This window comes from Artemia franciscana, chromosome 11 (genome assembly GCF_032884065.1).
Source record: "Artemia franciscana chromosome 11, ASM3288406v1, whole genome shotgun sequence".
In the NCBI taxonomy this organism is placed as follows: Eukaryota; Metazoa; Arthropoda; class Branchiopoda; order Anostraca; family Artemiidae; genus Artemia; species Artemia franciscana.
Genome location: NC_088873.1, coordinates 34,183,522 through 34,202,456, shown reverse-complemented (window position 1 = coordinate 34,202,456; position 18,935 = coordinate 34,183,522). Strand labels below are relative to the sequence as shown.

Below are 18,935 nucleotides of genomic sequence, written 5' to 3'. Positions count from 1 at the left end.
TAGGGTCCCAAAACACCATATTACTCTTTTCTGGTGAATTCAAAGTCAAGCAATCAGAGTGACAACGTCTTGTAAATATAAAGTTTCATGTACCTCCCTTTGCCTATTATTACAGAAGTGCCTATACGTGGTGGTGTTGCCAACTATTACAGAAGTGGTGAACTCAGTGCTTTACGTCGGAAAGAACCATCCTATCTTTCACTGGAATACTATATAAGGATACCATCTTCCATCGGAGGAATTGTCGAAACCTATACTGAGCTGAGCTAACCCGATGAGATCTACTCTCCATGGTACTGTTCTTGTGAGCTACCTCTGGCAGGGAACTTCCTGTTAGGGAAACTAAAAAAGAGCTTCTTTCGACGTACTGTCACCTTGTGGAATGTCCTCCCATTAGGTTTTGCCCCAGAAGAGCTATCTCTCAGTTTCTTTAAGAGAAGTTATAATAGATACTTTAAAAAGAAAAAAATGATAATTGCCAGGATCAATGGCTATTAAATGATGATAGTATCTTAAATCCGATATGAAAAAACGGGCTTACACATGAACAGACTGGGAGAAAGATACAAATTCAAAAACCGCAAAAAAAAGCCTATCATACGAAAAACACATTAAATTTGTGTGGGAAATTTGAGAATTTGAGGCTGAGTGATAAAGGCTTGTATCTTGTCCATATTGCTATTTAGTGATATTTGCGAAATTCTCCTAATCTAATTTTTACGAAAATGATCGTGAGACTCAAAACAGAAAGTAAATTTGCCACTTAAAGTCAGGATATCTCTGACTTCATTCGTTTGTCCCTAACTATGTGGAATAGGAGACTCAAAGCTTTATAGGCAAGGAGGCTACAAAATGCTGGTCAATTTTTTACCAAGTGGATCTATCCAACCCTTCAAAGGGTAAGAGATACTATTTTGAAATGTTATCAGATAACATATACAGTTTAGTCCTTATACATTAATTTACGGTACGTTTGCTGACATTGTATGTAAAGTGCAATCGTGCAATTTATAAGTGTGGAGGAAATTTATTAGAATTGCTGAAGGGGTGCATAAACTTAGGGTCACTGGTAGAATTTTGCCACTGGCAATGGGTTATCCTGTATATTGAAACTTTACCTGGAAAAAATACGTGTAATCCTTGCGCTTCCGATTTGTCCGTCTTTTCGAGTCGGTGCGAGAAGATGTAATCACTCCTTAATTTTAGGCAAATAGAAAATTCATTTCGTTGAATTAGGTTAAGTAAGATAAGTTGGCTTAAGAATATGGCACGGTCACTTTGGGATTTATCTCATATGCCTTCTGAAACAAGCAGACGATTGGACATCATGTAGAAAATTGATCTATAAACTTGCCAAGAAGATGTCCTCAACAAGACCCAAGAGGACATAAGTCAGTCCGCCAAGTCATTTTCATTCAAGGTGATTCTGAAATCTTTAAATAGTGATTGTATATTTATATAGGTTGAATCTTTTTATAGTGGTATAGTGGTTGTGCTACTTTAGCTAATCTTCTTTAACTAGTAGTTCTGTTCTTAAATAAGCCACAAGATTAGCAGACTCTTGATTCGACCCTCGTGCGGATTGTCGTGGAGCTATGATAAGTGCACAGAAAACAAAATATTCAATGACTTGTGAGATTTAATTGCGGCTGTTCTGGCCTGAAGGATTTAGGGGATCGAGAGTAATCTGGTTTTACATATCTGCGAAATCATTTGGTATTGAAAAGACGAATATTGGTTCTCTATGTATATTTACTGTCTCTGCTTTGCATGGAACTAGCTCATTGTTTAATGCTGTAATTATGCTTAAATCACCAGATACGTCTACTCAAAATTAGTTTGTTGTTGCCAAAGCGGTTTAAACTAACTAATATAACCTTCCTACACCGCTAAGAGTAAAAAACGGTTCATTGTGAGCCTGAACTCAGAGTAATGATTAATTTGAAAGACATTACTACTACTAGGTGACACCCATCACATAAACTGTTCGCCTGAAGCCTACAAAACTGCAGACGTTTTTCTTTTGTCCCACCCACTCTGCTCCCTTCCAATAATTTTCTATTTTATTAAATCTTTTCTTAAGAACTATTTTAACTCAAATGGAGCTAATTTTTCTTTAACATCGTCTGAATTTTCAAAAATAGATAACTTCGAAGACCACACTGCCTTTTCATGACGAAAGTAAAACAGTTCAAAATAGGGATGATACCTTTTTATTGACAGTGAATAGATATAAAATTATTTAACTGGATATTTCGAACACATATACAGTGTTCATCATCAGCAGTAAAACTCAGTGAATAGATATACAATTATTTAACTGGATATTTCGAACACATATACTGCTGATGATGAACACTGTATATGAGTTCGAAATATCCAGTTAAATAATTTTATATCTATTCACTGTCAATAAAAAGGTATCATCCCTATTTTGAACTGTTTTACTTTCGTGAATTTTCAAAAACTAAGGTTTCGCAAACCTAAAATGTTTTGTCCATACAACATGACTTAATCATCTTAACCTTTCTATCATTATTGCCCTAGATTGGCTAGATGACTCACAAATCTGGGCGCAGGCTCCACCAGTGGGGCAGGGCAATATTTGGTGGGTCATGGACAGGGCGTGCATCCTTCTATACTTCTATACTATACTTTAGAGCCTTACTTTTGATAAAAAAAAAAAAAAAATCACGTGGAATAAGTCACATTCACATGCGTTTAAAGAGCGAAAAAGATATAGAACAATATAGTAATGACGTTATGCATTTTATAAACGGTGTTATGTTTAGACAATATTTTTCAGTAGATACCAATCTAAGGGCCTTTTAAGCTTCCTTCAGATAAACGCATGTATAATTCTGAATAAAAAATTTAAATACCACAAGGGGGCATCAGGATTTTTGGGGCATGGTCCAAAATCGGTTGGGAACTACGGCCCTAGATAGTAGAATTGAACCACGTTTTTTTCAGCTCAGCGGAAGATATACAGTTGTTCAAACGAATGCCTTCAATTATCCTTAGATAATTCGTCCCGAAAAGGTAGTTGATTGTTAGACAATTCCTCTGAACTTCTTGTGTTTCTGAGCCATACTTTGAAACTGTTATTGCCGTAGCTTTTTGTATCCATATTTTAATTCAAGTCTTGTATTACTAATCTTTAGTTAAAAATCATATGTCTTTGAAGATTAAAAAAAAGCTTTTCGCTAATGTTTCTGGTTGATTTTCTAAGTGTCGCCCTAAAAACCACCCGCCACTTCACAAGACATTTTCTAAAAACTGGTCCATCCATGGTGTAATATCTAATTGGATATCCCATTGCTCTTGGAATAATTTTATCAAACTTTATCATTCAATCTGTCAATGTCGTATCTACCTGGTAAGCAGTAGTCGTTTCAGGTAATCTTTCAACTCACTCCGAGTACTACTAGGTGGTGGTCTTTTTAATATATTCTAGTGTCCTTAATTGATCCTACCCTTAGGATGCATTTTTCTCAGTTCATAACTCCGTGTTAAACTTCTTTCAGTATTGAAAGGTCAAATCCGGAGAAAAACAAAGGTAAGCATAATAAATCTGCCATCTTCCATCAATCTACACTATGAGGATTCGTCTATCCATCTTCTACATTATTGGGTTCTAAGCCCTCCTATTTTATGTTCCAATGTTTCTGGAATATGCCTGTCAAATTAAAACGTTTTCTAAAAGAAAAAAAAAGAGGCATGAAATTCCAAGAGACAAGCTGTCAACGCGATGCTGAAGGCAACCTAGAAGCACATTACTGAGATGCAGGTAGCAAAAGCCCTGATCGATAGAATTCTGTTAATGGCTGCCGAGGTAAAGAGATAACAGTTGCTCTCTAGACTGGTCAAAAGCAGATAGAATCAAAGAAGTAGTTACCGATCACATTCCTGTTCCAGCAGAAGATAGCGCAAAATGAAAAAAGCAGGCTGTGTCTTCAACTTTTTGTTCATAATTATTCATGTACGGAAAGTTCATATAAAAATTAAGAAAGTAAAAAAAAAAAATGAATAACTAAAGAATACTTGGAGTAGCTCATGAAAACAAAATCTTCCCATTAAATGATGTTTCACAGGGGGTTGGTTTCTTAGTCATTGCTAGGTCTCTAGTCATGGAGAGGTATATGCTTTGACATTGACAGACCATGGTGAGAAATCCATTCTCTATTTGCTGTACCCCTTCAGATAAGGGCCATCTTTTGTAGTATTCAACACTTTTTCTTTGCCATGCCCTTCAGCAACCGAGTTTTGAGTCCAAAGTGGCCTCTAGAAAAGTCAAGTTTTCGAATAAAATTGTTCCCTAGATGCTTATTCTTGGCCCTCTGAACATGTGACAGGTCTGATGTTGCCCAACTTAATTTTTTATTTTCCTTGTAGGTGAGTTTTAGACTCATCTAGTCAAGTTCGGCTCAAAACTTCTAAATTAGTTTCAATTTTCATATTATTTAATTTATTGAAAATCTTTAGAACCTTAAGGAAAGCAAACAGTGCCACTAGTACAGGCAAGTACCAGTAATTTCTCATCGAGACTGTACAGAGTGCTTGAGCTGGTTTACAACCGAACAAAAAGAATTTCCCTAGAACGTAACTTCAGTAGAGGCCTTGTGCCAGAACTAGCCTACCTTGGTCTATGCATGGTTTTCAACACTTGGCAATGCAACTCCTAAAAATAAGAGTACTTAGCTTGCACAAGAAAGTTGCAGGACTATTACTTTTACCTTATGGTTTGTTCATGCATGCAGATAGTCTAGCCTATTACAATGAATAGGCAGCCCATAATTAAATTACAGAACAAGATTAAGCTAGACAGTCCAAGAAAATAAAGTAAACCTAGAAGAACTATCCATTCCTTAAAATCTGTTTTTATATATTTGCCATATAGTTAACCTGTTTCTGTTCATTTTTGCTGGCAATCTCTGGCGGTGTTAAAACCCTTAGAAACAAATCCTGTGCACTTTCCAGGTTGGACCTGTCCATGCAGGTAATTTCCTATTTTTTCTTCTTTTATTCACCCAGTAATTACCCTCTGAGATTCTGATTACCCTTTCAATGAAGGAAGGGACCCTAATCTTCAGAAAGAAATAATTTAGCTTAAGAGCCATCTATTAAAATAAGTCTATTTTGTTTACTATAAATGTGTCCAAGAAAAGGTTCAAACTCTGCCAAGATCTCTTTAAGAGTTTGATTGTAGAAGTTCGCGTGACTTTGTGATACTGGAAAGATCTTGTGAAAGGTTCGCAATTTATTTTGCCAGATTAGCTTTCACGCAATCTGTAATTATTTTTTAGTGTATTATATAGGAATTGTGCATTCATCTAGGAATTTATCTATTAAAAAATAAAAGAGATACAAGACAATCGTTAAACTGGAAATAGTTGATGCTTAGTTTACTGACAGCAAAATAGCCTTTTTTTTAAATATATTCGGTAAATTATGAAGCAACAGACTAAGCAAGTATACATTAATCCACAAGGATCACCCTCAGTGAAAAAAAGAAGAAAACAATGAATTAAATAGAAAATATAAAAATTATAAATTTGATTCCAAATATTCATTCTTAGGCAGAGCTAAGAGTGCCCCCGCCCCCTAGAATAGATGATTGTTTTGAGCATATCATTTGTAGTGTATTTTCTTGCTGTGTAGAAAAGACAAGCTCAAGTTATAATAGATTTATCCATAATGTTATGAAAAGGTGAATTTGAAAACAAGACCCAATATCAACCAATTATATTGAAAATTTCAGAAAATACAGCAAAACCCCATAAACACCTTTGAATTTCAGTGGGAGGTATGGGGAGGAGCAAATGCGTGAAGCTCAACCGATACCTTAACACAAATTCCACTTTTTGAAATTTTAATTTTCTGCTTGTGTTATACATTTGCTTTAGACACCGCTCTTTGCGTAAAAGTTAAGGTAATTGTGTATTTCGAAATTGTTTATTTGTATCCGTATCTTTGCTTGACTAAATAAAAAAAACAAGTTTTTTTAACTGAAAGTAAGGAGCGACTTTAAAACTTAAAACGAACAGAAATTACTTCGTATATGAAAGGGGCTGCTCCCTCCTCAACGCCCAGCTCTTTACGCTAAAGTTTGACTCTTTCCCTCACCTCTACTTTTTGAAACAGTAAAAATACTTTAGTGTAAAGAGTCGGGTGTTGAGGAGGGAGCAGCCCCTTTCACATACGAAGTAATTTCTGTTCGTTCTAAGTTTTAAAGTCACTCCTTACTTTCAGTTATAAACTTGTGTTTTTTTTTTTTTTTATTTAATTTCTGAACGTTTTTGAAATAATGCACGCTTTGATTTTGGCTCTCCGCATATGAATAATTGAATCGAAATTTGCATATTTATTTTTTGGCTAAATGGCTTTCTCATAGTTTTGATCGAATGATTTTGAGAAAAAAGGAACGGGGGAGGAGGCCTAGTTGCCCCCCCCAATTTTTTGGTTACTTAAAATGGCAACTAGAACTTTTAATTTCTTACGAACGTTTTTATTAGTAAAATATATACGTAACTTACGAATTAGTTTACGTTACGAACCTCTGTATTCGTATGTATTTATTACGTATATGAGAGGGTTCACCCCATCGTCAGTACCTCGCTCTTTACAGTAAAGCTTAAGTTTTGTCCCAATTCCTTAAGAATGACCCCTGAATCACAAAGGCCGTAGAATAAATAGTTGAAATTGCTAAAAATACTTGAGCGCAAAGAGCGAGGTATTAGGAGGAGGTGAACCCCTCATATGCGTAATAGTTTCTGTTTGTTTTAAGTTTTAATGCGGCTCCTTATTTTCAGGTGAAAAAACTTCTCATATTTATAAGCACTGGTCAAAGTTTGTAACTTGTAGCCCCTCCAACGGTGCCTCTGGGGGAGGTGCCTTCCTATTTTTTGGTCAATTAAAAAGGGCACTAGAACTTTTCATTTCCGTGAGAATGAGCCCTCTCGCAACATTCTAGGACCACTGGGTCGATACGATCACCCCTGGGGAAAAAACGCAAAAAAAAAACAAGCAACGAAACAAATAAACACGCATCCGTGATCTGCCTTCTGGCTAAAAATACAAAATTCCACATTTTTGGTAGGTATGAGATTAAAACTTTTTCAGTAAGGTTCTCTGATACGCTGAATCTGATGGTATGTTCATTACCACGAACTATTTGGAAGTCTTTTCTTTGAAAAAAAAAAATTAAATTTACTACTGCATCTCTCATTATTATGTTTATAACTGAAGCTATATGTAATTCTTCTTCAAGCCACTTTTAACTTTTCACAACGCATTTTACAAATCATCATTTTTGTCGGAATTTTTGAGAAGAAGACATTAACCTTAGAATGTAAAATGACGCACCTCAGTGAAACTTCATAAAACTTCATTGGCCTCTAAAGGCCCCTTCTTTACAGCCTAATGAGCCTTTAAGGGGAATAGCCGAATCTAACATTGTATGTGTGTTTCATGATGAATAAATCTTCTCTTAAGTATAGGCATTCTTTTTCACAGGATTGCTTGCTTTGTAAAAAAAAAAAAAAAAAAATAAAAAATAAAAAAAATGAGATATAAACACTCATCTTAGCACAATTTTTGCTTCTTAATTCCAAGTTATTTAATAATTTAACATTTTTTGTATTCTCTTGAAGCTTTTGGTTTCAGTTGTAAATTGGGATTTGTGGAAAGATTAATTGATTCTAGATTCTGTATACCAACTGATATAAGAAATAAAATAATTTGAAATGCTTCAAATCAAGTATAAAGAAAAAGAAAGTAAACTAGTTAAAAACAAAAATCCGCAAACCTAACACCTCTTATGATACATACTAATTTGAACCTAATTATTTGTCTATAAAAAATAGATTTTAGCTGTTTTATCAGTAGAGCCGAATTATCTAAATACTTATTGAGCGACATATCTTATTCTTTTTTCCAAGTTTTTACTTTTGATGTGATATTGTTACGTATGTTTGATATTGAATTCATCGATTAATAAATAAAAAGTCATTTGGTAGAGAAGCGTGCAATTTTTTCAGACCGACTGATGAACTCCTTTCTATTGGGTCTGACTCCCCAGGCTTACGAACAATGGCTTACGCTATTTTCTCGTTGATTATTTTAACTTGCAGTATTCAGATCTGTCGTGTGAATACTCTCGTCTTATAGCTCTAATATATTTCTTTAGTTCTGATAAATATCTAAAATTGCAACTTTTATTTTAAGGCCTTTGCAACGCTCAGAAAGTACACTATTTGAAAAACTGGATGTGGAACTTTCACTAACGTGGAAACTGCAGAGACTTTTAGAATAGAATTAATGTCCGTGCCCGCAACCAGTATCCATTCTGACAGTGTTTTCCAAGATTAATCAGTTAATAGTAAGATAATTAAATAATTAATTAAATAATTAACGTTAATTAATTAAACTCAATAAACATAATTAATTAAATTAAATAATAATTAATTAAATTAAATTAAATAATAATTAATTAAATTAAATAAACATTCAATAATGTGGAAACTGCCGAAACTTATAGAATAGAATTAATGTCCGTTCCCGCCACCAGTATCCATTCTTACAGTGTTTTCCGAGATTAATCAGTTAATCACCGATTAATAGAACTAAACATCGGGGGAAACATTGACATGTTACTTTTTTTAATGCCAGTCTTTGTCCCAAGCCCGAATAATTTTTAATATTGTTTTCTTTAATATTCCTTTATGTAATATAATTTTTTATTGATTGTTTCATATTACACTATTTGAAGCTTAAAAAAGAATTTACAAAATACTCTGTAATTACAGTTTTTGTTATTGAAATTTGGTAAAATCATGAACTAATGTAAGCAAAAACTTGATCCAAAATATCAATATATATTGAAAGTAAGAATGTGTAACTTACAGGCCTCTCCCGACGGACAGTGTGGGAGGAGGGGGTCATTATCCCCCATGCCCTCCAATCTTTTTGGTCCCTTAAAAAGGGCACTAGAGTGTTTAATTTCCGTTCGATGGCAACCTTTCCCAGTCTTCTAGATAGCCCCTGGAAAAAAAAACGGATAAACACACCATCTGTGATCTTTTTTGTAGCAAAAAATTCAAAATTCCACATTTTTGTATTTAGGAGGTTGAGGCTTCTACAGTAGGGTTCTCTGATACACTGAATCTTATGGTGTGATTTTTGTTACGATTCCCTGACTTTCCAGGGGTCTTTCTCGTATTTTAAAAATCAAGTAAATTTTCTCAGGTCATAACTTTTAACGCTCCTTACTTACTGTTCGTTACCATGAACCGGTGGAAAAATGTGTATCTGGCCAGACTTTCTTCTCCAAACTGAGAGTAAAATAGTAATAGAGACGGATCTGGGCTTGCTCACTGCTTAATCTGCATCATTAGATACAAGTGCGGTGAAAGTCCTTGCGATTCTGCAGCAACAGAATAGATCCAGTTTATGGGGATCACACGGCGAAGTTTTAGTAGTCAATATCAGGAATGCTTCGCTGGCAGCCAAATCCATCACGACTCTGCAGATTTTCAATATAAAGTCTATATTTCCAAGAAAAGCTGATCCATTCAAGTCTCGTAATATAGGGTCTCAGAAATACCTACACTACGTTGCCGTTAAATTAATTTACGTGCCAGCGACAAATGTCCCTTGTAGGCAAAACCGCCACCAAGGTAAACCATTGATACGGTGCTGTTATTTTATAGCTAGTAGTTTATTTTTCTTCTGCCTTTCAAATCTTTTCAAATCTACTCGTAAAGTCTACTAGTCCTTTTCAAATCTATTGCTACCAACAACTCACCGCTGTACCAAGTCGCTTGAGGCCAACACAGCTACGCACACTCCTCCTCCATCCCAATCTATTTAAAGCCTGCCTCTTTACACCCTCCCAGGAAGTTCCTATTTCCCGTAAATCTCTTTTTTCTGACATCTTCCTACACCAAACGAGGACGATCTGCTTTCTGTTTAGCCCTTGATGGTTGGCCAAAAAAGACAGTTTTCGTCAATCTGTCATCCTTCATCCACAGAGTGTGCCATAGCCATCTCAACCTTTCTTTCATGATAACCCTAGAAAGCGGGATTTATCCACGTTTTTCGTACAGCCTACTGTCTTAATTACGGTCAGTCACCCGGGCACCCAGAACAATCAGTAGGCAATTTCTCTGGAAAACATCTAGTATATCTTCATCCGCTTTTCGGAGTACCCATGCTTCAGAGCCATATTTGACCACTGTCATCACTGTACCTTCCATTATTCTAATCTTGGCTTGCGGACTTATCTTCCTATTCTTCCAAACTATTTTATTAATTGTGAAAAAACTCCCTGAGCCTTAGTTATTCTAATTTTAACATTTTCACTGCTCCCCCCGTCTTTACTAATGTTACTACCAAGGTAAGTGAAGCTACCTACCTGATCTATCGTTTCGTTACCCAAAGTCACATTTGATCTTCACTTATTCTTAGCCTTGGTGACTTAGTCTTCTTAACATTAATTTCAAACCTATTCTTCCATTATTCTAGTCTTAGCTTACGGAATTATCTTCCTATTCTGCCAAACTTTTTCTTAATTTTGAAAAAAACTCCCTGAGCCTTAGTTATTCTACTTTTAACATTTTCACTGCTCCCCTCGTCTTTACGAATGATACTACCAAGGTAAGTGAAGCTACCTACCTGATCTATCGTTTCGTTACCCAAAGTCACCTTTTGATCTTCACTTATTCTTATCCTTGGTGACTTAGTCTTCTTAATGTTAATTTCAAACCTATTCTAGCACACTGAACTCGCAGAATCTCTAAGAGCTCGTTCATTTTGCTCACGTTTTCACCTAAGATGCTTAAATCATCAGCATAATCTAAGTCCAGCGAGTTTTTCCTCCCCATTTGATTCCATGGTCTCCCATTGCCTTTTCTGTGCTCCTTAAGACAAAGTTCGTCCGAATGATCCATATAAAAGGGGATAAAACACAACCCTGCTTAACTCCTGATTTGATACAAAACCAGCTGCTAACCTCATTTCCAGCCTTAACCGCAGCAGTATTATTCTCGCACATAGAATTGATAGAACAGCTAAAGCTGTTCTATCAGCAGAATCAAATGCTTGCTCATAATATATAAAACTGAGAACCAAAGGTGTTAAGGCACTTCTCAACTATTAATTTATGAGTGAACATTTGGTCGACACATCCTCTTCCTTTTCTAAAACCGCACTTTTCTTCTCTTTAAACTTTATCTATAGCATCTCTCAGTCTAAAAAATATCATGTTACCAAGTATTTCGCTACCTATAGAGACCAGAGTAATACCTCGATAATTACGACACTCACTCTTATCACCTTTCTTAAACAGTGGTTTAATTAAGGTTTTTCTAAAATCGTTAGGTACTTCTTCTTTTTCAACAATCATATTCATAATCTTCAGCACCTAATTTCTAACCTCAAAGCCACCATATTTAAGACACCTATTTACCACACTATCAGCACCTGGAGTCTTTAAATTTTTTTTTATCCTTGTAGTAATGTTGCTAATTCTTCCTCACAAAACAAATCTTCCTTCACATCCAAGGTATCACAAACTTTTTCATTTTCCTTCATGTCTTTTCCTGAAGCTGTATCTCGGTTTAGTACATTCTTAAAATGTTCCGCCCATCTCTCTTTAACTCTTTCCTTATCCCTAACAAGGTCCCGCTCCTATCTTTAACCGGGACAAGTTCGGATTTACTGCTCCCTCTCAATTTATTAACATGCCAGTACAATATTTTACTATTATACCGTCTAGCTGCATCTTCTGGATCCTCGACAATTTTATCCAGGGCCTCCACTTCACACCTCCTTAGTTCATATTTTAATGCTTCCTCCACTTTCATTACATTCCTTTTCTTTTCATATGATCCATCACTTAAATAATTCTTGTACAAACCCCTTCTCCTCTCTATTAATTTTGAATTAAAATTGAATAGTTATGGGCATCAAGTCATGGTGAATTGTAAAAACTTTCTTCCCTAAGACATCATCAGCAACTTCACAAATTGTTTTTCTAAAATTATTCCAACCATCTTCCAAATTGTCAGATTTTAAACTCTCAAGTTTAGCATTCCACTGTACCTGGAAAGTTTCTCTCAAATTCTCATCCTGGAGTCTAGCAACATCATAACTTCTCGGGGGTAGTTGTCCTTCTGAAATTTCAGCTTTAAGTTAACCCTAGACACTAACAGATGGTGATCTTTACTTTTAATATCAATATCAGCACTCCTATACACCTTAGTATCTTGTATTGATCCTGCCAGTCTTCAGTTTACTGTACCGTAATCAATAAGGTTTGCTGTCTTAACATCACGTGAATACCGTGTCAACTTATGGGCCATTTTATGGCCAAACACTGTATTGGTTATAACTAGACTGTTTTACCTACAAAATTGCAAAAGTCTGTAGCCAAGACTGTTTTCTTTTCCTACACCAAATTTACCTAGGCTAGAATACCGTCTATCCCTATTTCTACCGACCTGGGCATTAAAAATTCCTAGTAAAAACACCAAATTTCTTCCTGGGACCCTGTCTATTTGCTCCTGTAACTGTAAGTAAAATTCATCTGAGTCACTAGTATCTCCTACAGTCGGTTCAACAGGGGCATATACTACTATAACTGATACCCTGAACTTTTTAGTCATGAAATGAGCAATTAGTATTATAGTGTTAATACCTTCCGAGCCTGAACAAGACTTAGCAGCTTCCTTATTCATCGTGAGTCCTACTCCCTGTCTATGTACCCCATCCTTCCTGCTTGAGTAAACAAATTCTATATCACCTAATTTCATGCTTCCTACCCGTGGAATATGAGTTTATGAAAATCCTAATAAGTCCAGTTCGAATCGTCTGAATTTGTCAGTCAAAATAAAGATACAATAGTCATTTTTTAAAGTCATTCCAAGTTCCAATTTTCGTGTTCTATAAATCATTGAAATTATTTTGGCCTCAGGAAAAGCAATGATCCCGGATACTAGTGCAGGACGGGGATCAGCATATTTTCTCAAGTCTACACGAAGTGCTTAAGTCGGCAACACTTGGCGATGCTCTTCTATCAACAAAAGTCGAAATCCTGCACATACAGTCCCAACCCTATTACCTCCGACCCATTGTATATTCATACCTACAAATATTATGATACTACGAGGAGGCAGCCCATAGTATATAAATCAGCCAGGAAGAGTTTTTCAGCCCTAAAACGCCCGTCAAAACAGACAAATTCCAGAAGAACTATCCATTAGTCAGAATTCCATGTGAATGCTGTGTATTTCAGAAATAAGTATTTCAGAGATAATACTTATGTTCAGGCAAGTAAGCAGTGTCTAAATAGGGGAACGAATCCTGCGCACCAGAGAAAGAGAGCACCTATGGGAAAAAGCTCCACACCTTTACTAAGTTTTGTTTGAAGATTTAGTCAAACGGGTACCTTAAAACTATTTTTTCACTTTTCAAAATTATTTTGAATAACTAACCCTAAATAAAAGTAGTTTGTGTCAGAAGTTGAAATCCTTTTAAGAGGCATAATAAAACGTAGCGCATCATGACTATGTCATTCTGACTAGCTGTGACTACGTCAGTTATGGATAGTCGATCAGTTTATGGCATATCATAAATACCATCGTTTTGTTCCACCCTTAGTGGTGTGTAGAGCTATGATAATGACTAAAGTAGTAAACTTTTAACGTGTATGACCTATATTTATCAGTAGGTTTCAGGTACTTAAGCAAAATTAGAGCTTTGTTTGAAGATTCAGCAATAGTTTTCTGGTACGTTCAAAAAATTAAAGTTTTTCTTGAAGATTTAGCCATAATTTTCAGATACGTGCGCAAAATTTAAGTTATTCTTGAAGATTTAGTAATAGTTTTCAGGTACGTGCGCAAAATTAAAGTTATGTTTGAAGATTTAGCCATAGTTTTCAGGTATGTTCGCAAAACTAAAGTTTTGTTTCAAGATTTAGCAATATATATATATATATATATATATATATATATATATATATATATATATATATATATATATATATATATATATATATATATATATATATATATATATATATATATATATATATATTTATATATATGTGTGTGTGCACTATTAAATTTTTTATAGTTAATTATTACACAACTATAGTTAATTATTGTAGTTTAAATTGGGGTCAGGTCTAAATTTTAGGTTAATAAATCATTGCATTAAAAAGGCTATGTACTGTTGTTTTAAAACCAAGGGGTCAATCTCTTTCTCGCGTGTAGGGTACATTTTTAAGTGCCACATTATTGTACCACATACAGCAGCGCTCTTCCCCACAATACTCATCCGTGCTGTGCATGATACAATTGATTCCACGCTTGTTGCCTACCTCCTGGCATACACAATTGTATTAAAGTAGGTAATCCTTCGAATGAAACGCGTTATATTTTCGATACCGAATTATAATCTAGTTCATAAGTCGTGGGGACGTCATATAAAGTGTTTAAAAGACATGTTATGTTTCAGAATTATCTATGCCTGTGAATAAGCAACCGAAGACCCTATTCAACCTTTGTATTATCAAAATTACCTGGGACTTTGAGCTTGTCGTCTATGGGTTCAAAACCAAAGAAGAAGCCAGACAAGCCCTGGATTCTGGAACTTTCCTGGAAAAACCCGTCTCACCTTTCACTGAGTTTCGTAAGTCATTTAACCGTTCCACTTTGCGGTTAGGTCTCATGCAGAAGAACAGTTCTCTTTTTCTTATTTCCTCATGCTTTCCCTCTGTGTGCAATAAGCTGTAATACGAATGCAGTTTAAGTGATCATATGAATTTTATATGCAATGAAGGTTTAACTACTGTACCATTTCTTTTTCGACTCATAATTTATTTTGTTCGAATATGAACCATTAGCTTTACAGAAATAATCTTTAGGCTAAATAGTAATGATAAAATATAAGTAACATATAGGTAAATATAGATAGAATATATATATATATATATATATATATATATATATATATATATATATATATTCTATATATATATATATATATATATATATATATATATATATATATATATATATATATATATATATATATATATATATATATATATATATATATATTATATAATATAATAATAATAATTTATTTATAACCCACAAAATACACTAAACTGTGGAGTAAACACACACAAAAAAAGAAAAAACAAGAAAAAAACAACATAACAGCATAACAACATACAACATAAGTAAATTACCTCAATTCAAAAAATAGCCAAAGAGTGTCAAAAACATTAATCATTTGCTGAGTTTTAAGAGATATATCTTTAAATAAATGTTTCAGTCGCGAGGGCGAATTAACGATGCCAAATTTAGAAACGACTGTATGATTCCGATACCACCGGGGCAGACGCAGCAAATACTTACAATAATTAAAATATCCTGAACGTATTTTCTTTGTATCCTTCTTGCAAAGGAGGAACGCAAAACCAAAAAGATAAAAAAAAACAGCAGGGGCACAAAAACTAGAATAAATACGGCATAGTCCTTGTCGGTTATACCGGCCACGATTTGGTGAAATCTTCGCGTAACCCACCCGCATACTTTTCAGCACGCTGGACGTAATAGCGGAGCAAGTAGACGAAAGTGACGTGAAAAAAGAGAGACCCAACCATCTAATACTTGCTGGACATGGTATAGTTGAAGAACCCAAACAGAGAGGTGATGCTGGTGGAGGACTCCCAAAACACAAAAACTCACTTTTGGAGGCATTAACTGAAAGGCCTACTGTTGATAGTGCGGCTGAAAGCCGGTCAAAGTTGGTAATTACACTATGTTTTGTCTGGCTAAGAAGCAGAACATCATCAGCATAAGCAACGTGACTAATGCCTAAATTATCATTGTAAAAAATTGACGGTTGAAGACGTTGGAGACACGAAGCTAAAACACATTTAAATATGCTCGGGGATAACACGGCACATTGCCTAACGCCTTTTTTAACAGGAATATACTCCCCTACAGTACCATTCCACTTCATCATAACTAAAGATTTAGCATACCAATACTTAAGCACGGAAACAATAGAAAGGTTAACACCTGAGACTGATAGAGAAAACAAAGCATTTGAATGAATTACATTGTCAAAAGCACTAGATATGTCAACAGTCAAACAATACAGGGGACTTTTTTGAGCAACAGCTTGTTTCATTAGCCGACCCACAATATGGTGAGCTTGAACGCAGTCCATACCTTTTCTACAACGAAGCTGGAAGGGTGTAAAATTGCACTTGGAGTTAATGGCCGGTAGCAGTACATATTCAAATAACTTACTAACAAAACAAGACACAGTGATAGGACGGTAATTAGAACTGGGGTCCTTACCCCTCTTAACTATGGGAGATATACAACCGGACAAAAAACTATCTGGCACAAGAGACTGTGCCAAGCACATCTGAAACAATACCTGCAAATGCTTCAGCAGTTCAGGACAATCATCAGCAAAAAACTTGAAGCAAAGACCATAACTATCGAGAGACTCAGGCTTATTTACTTGCTTAAGAGCTCGGAGTATAACACCAGATTCCACCGATAACACTTGAGATTGGTTGATACGAATTGGGAGGAGTGAGTTGACAAGCTTTGTAAAATGATTTTGGAGATTAATATTAAATGAAAGCAAAATATTCTTACAATGAGAAACAAAGTTACATAGCCGAAGAGACGAATTAATTGGATTTGAACACTTTACACTGTTTATAACACGATCCCAGGATTTCTTGTCACAAGGACCATCCCAGGCATTCAGTCTCGCTCTACGCAGGGAATATGTGTACTCTTGTTTGGTTTTCTGTTTTATTTGATGTACTGAACCAGAAGAAGGACGATCACAGGGTATCCACATACGGAGCCAGAATTTAGCTTTTTGTTTAGCCAACTTCACTTTAGGATCAACTTTCCAAAAGGGATTGCGAGTACCCGTTCGCACTCACTCGGAGGGGACAGCTTTTTTAGCGGCAGACTTTAGACAGAACACTATTTGCAGATAATACGAGTTAATATCTATCCGAGTTGAAGTTGTACATACAGAATTTTGCAATAAGTGGAAAGGCACTTTAATAGATGATAATAACTGGGACAATGTAAATACATAAAGTGGAACATTGGTATTTTCCCAATTTAACTTAGAGAACCACTTGGGAGAGTTACGTTGCACAGAGCTTGCCATGGAGCAAGATAGTTGGCACGGGATTGGTAAATGATCGTCGTCGATTTTAGAGTCGTCCACATGAACTATTGATGAAAGAAGAGTTGAATCTGACACAATTACATGATCAAGATAGGAAGTAAGACCACCAAGATTGTGAATATAAGTAAATAGAAGATCTTTATCAGCAAGATAGAATACCTCCGGGTAGTGAATCGAGAAAGATTTCAGATTGGTCAGAATTAGATAATAAGTCAGTGTTCATGTCGCCGGCGAGAACCCATTTGGTATTTTGTTTTGAAAGTCGCTAAATATTGTTCGTAGGCGATTACTTGCTTGTGTAAAACTATACAATGGCTGCACAGTCTTTTTATTACAGGGGAAATAAATGTTTATAATTGCGCTATCACCACATTTTATCGCTAAGATGTTAGCGTCACTTTGCAATAATATCGGCTGAGTCTTATGTCTGAAATAGATGGACAGACCTCCTGATGGTCTACCACGGGTTTTCTGGGTGGCTCTCAAGAAGGTATAATGAGTCCGAAAATGCTTTAGGCTATCAACATTCAATTTAGAGAGAAGGTGCTCCTGTAAAAACGCAATATCATTTTCAAGCAGCTCACTAATCAGTAGATCCTTGTCTTTTGTACCATTAATATTAAGGGACACAAAGCTAAACGGAGTTTGATTATTCATTTATTAGCATTGTGGAGAGCCGATCGGAGAACTTTGCATTTCAGACTAAAACTTACGTGTTCCATAGTGCAATTTGCACATTTTGGAGAGGCTTGGCAAGGGTTTTCCTTGGAATTCACATGAGGGCCAGAACATCTGGAACACTTGGGATGTGCTGGTGAGCGGGGGCAAGCTCTAATCAGGTGATCACTGCTTTGACAGCGAAAGCAACGACGCGGAATGGATTGAAAGGGCTTAGCGCGAAAAATTTGCACCCAATAAGGATTCCCGAATCCAGTACCGCGTTGAGAGCGGCTTTGTCGATAAACTTGAGGCGAAAAGTGCGAGAATCACCGATTTGATTTTAGCACTAATAAGTCCCTCTACTGAGGCCTCTAAATCAGCTCTTGAATAGTTATGGGGTATTTCACGGATAACTGCTAAAGGCTTTTTATCAATTACTTTTATTTCAACGTTTAGAATGGAGCTAGTAACAGCTGCAGCCAGATAATAATATCTATATTATAATGTAATATAGAATATATATATATATATATATATATATATATATATATATATATATATATATATATATATATATATATATATATATATATATATATATATATATATATATATATATCTATCTATATATATAAAAATAAGTTGTCTGTCTGTGTGTCTGTCTGTGGATCAGGTGACATCATGTTTCTGTGTTGACTGACGTCATAAAATTAGTTGTCGTCATTTTTGCTTTGACGGTGACGTCATTCAAGATATTTAAGACATATGTTCACGTAGAAATCTATTAATGTTTAAGTTTACAATGACTGATGAGCTTACCATGGCAAAAGCCGATGAAGATGCTCAAAGAGTCTATGCCAAAAAACTTGCTGCTGATAGAGAAAGTCAGAAAAGAAAGCGTGCCGAGGAACTACCAGAGCAACGCGAAAGCAGACTTGCTGCTAAAAGAAAAAGTGAAAAAAGAAGGCGTGCCGAGGAATCAAAAGAACAGCAAGGAAACAGGCTTGAGGCTGATAGAGAAAGAAAGAACA

At 35.4% G+C, this 18,935-nt stretch overlaps 1 protein-coding gene across 3 annotated transcripts in view; it reads left to right on the top strand.

The window, feature by feature from the left end:
- The first annotated feature begins 5,151 nt into the window (after positions 1-5,151).
- The window catches only part of LOC136033125 (uncharacterized), a 118,207-nt gene continuing 104,423 nt past the window's right edge, over positions 5,152-18,935 (top strand). The window contains exons 1-3 of one of the 3 annotated variants that reach the window (XM_065713755.1): positions 5,181-5,251; positions 8,227-8,380; positions 14,518-14,691. In XM_065713755.1, the coding sequence (XP_065569827.1) occupies positions 14,526-14,691 (166 nt within the window). In that variant the 5' untranslated portion in view covers positions 5,181-5,251; positions 8,227-8,380; positions 14,518-14,525. Of the gene's footprint in view, positions 5,252-5,272; positions 5,292-8,226; positions 8,381-14,517; positions 14,692-18,935 lie in introns of those variants that run through there. The other 2 variants (XM_065713754.1, XM_065713756.1) reach the window with 2 other exon arrangements.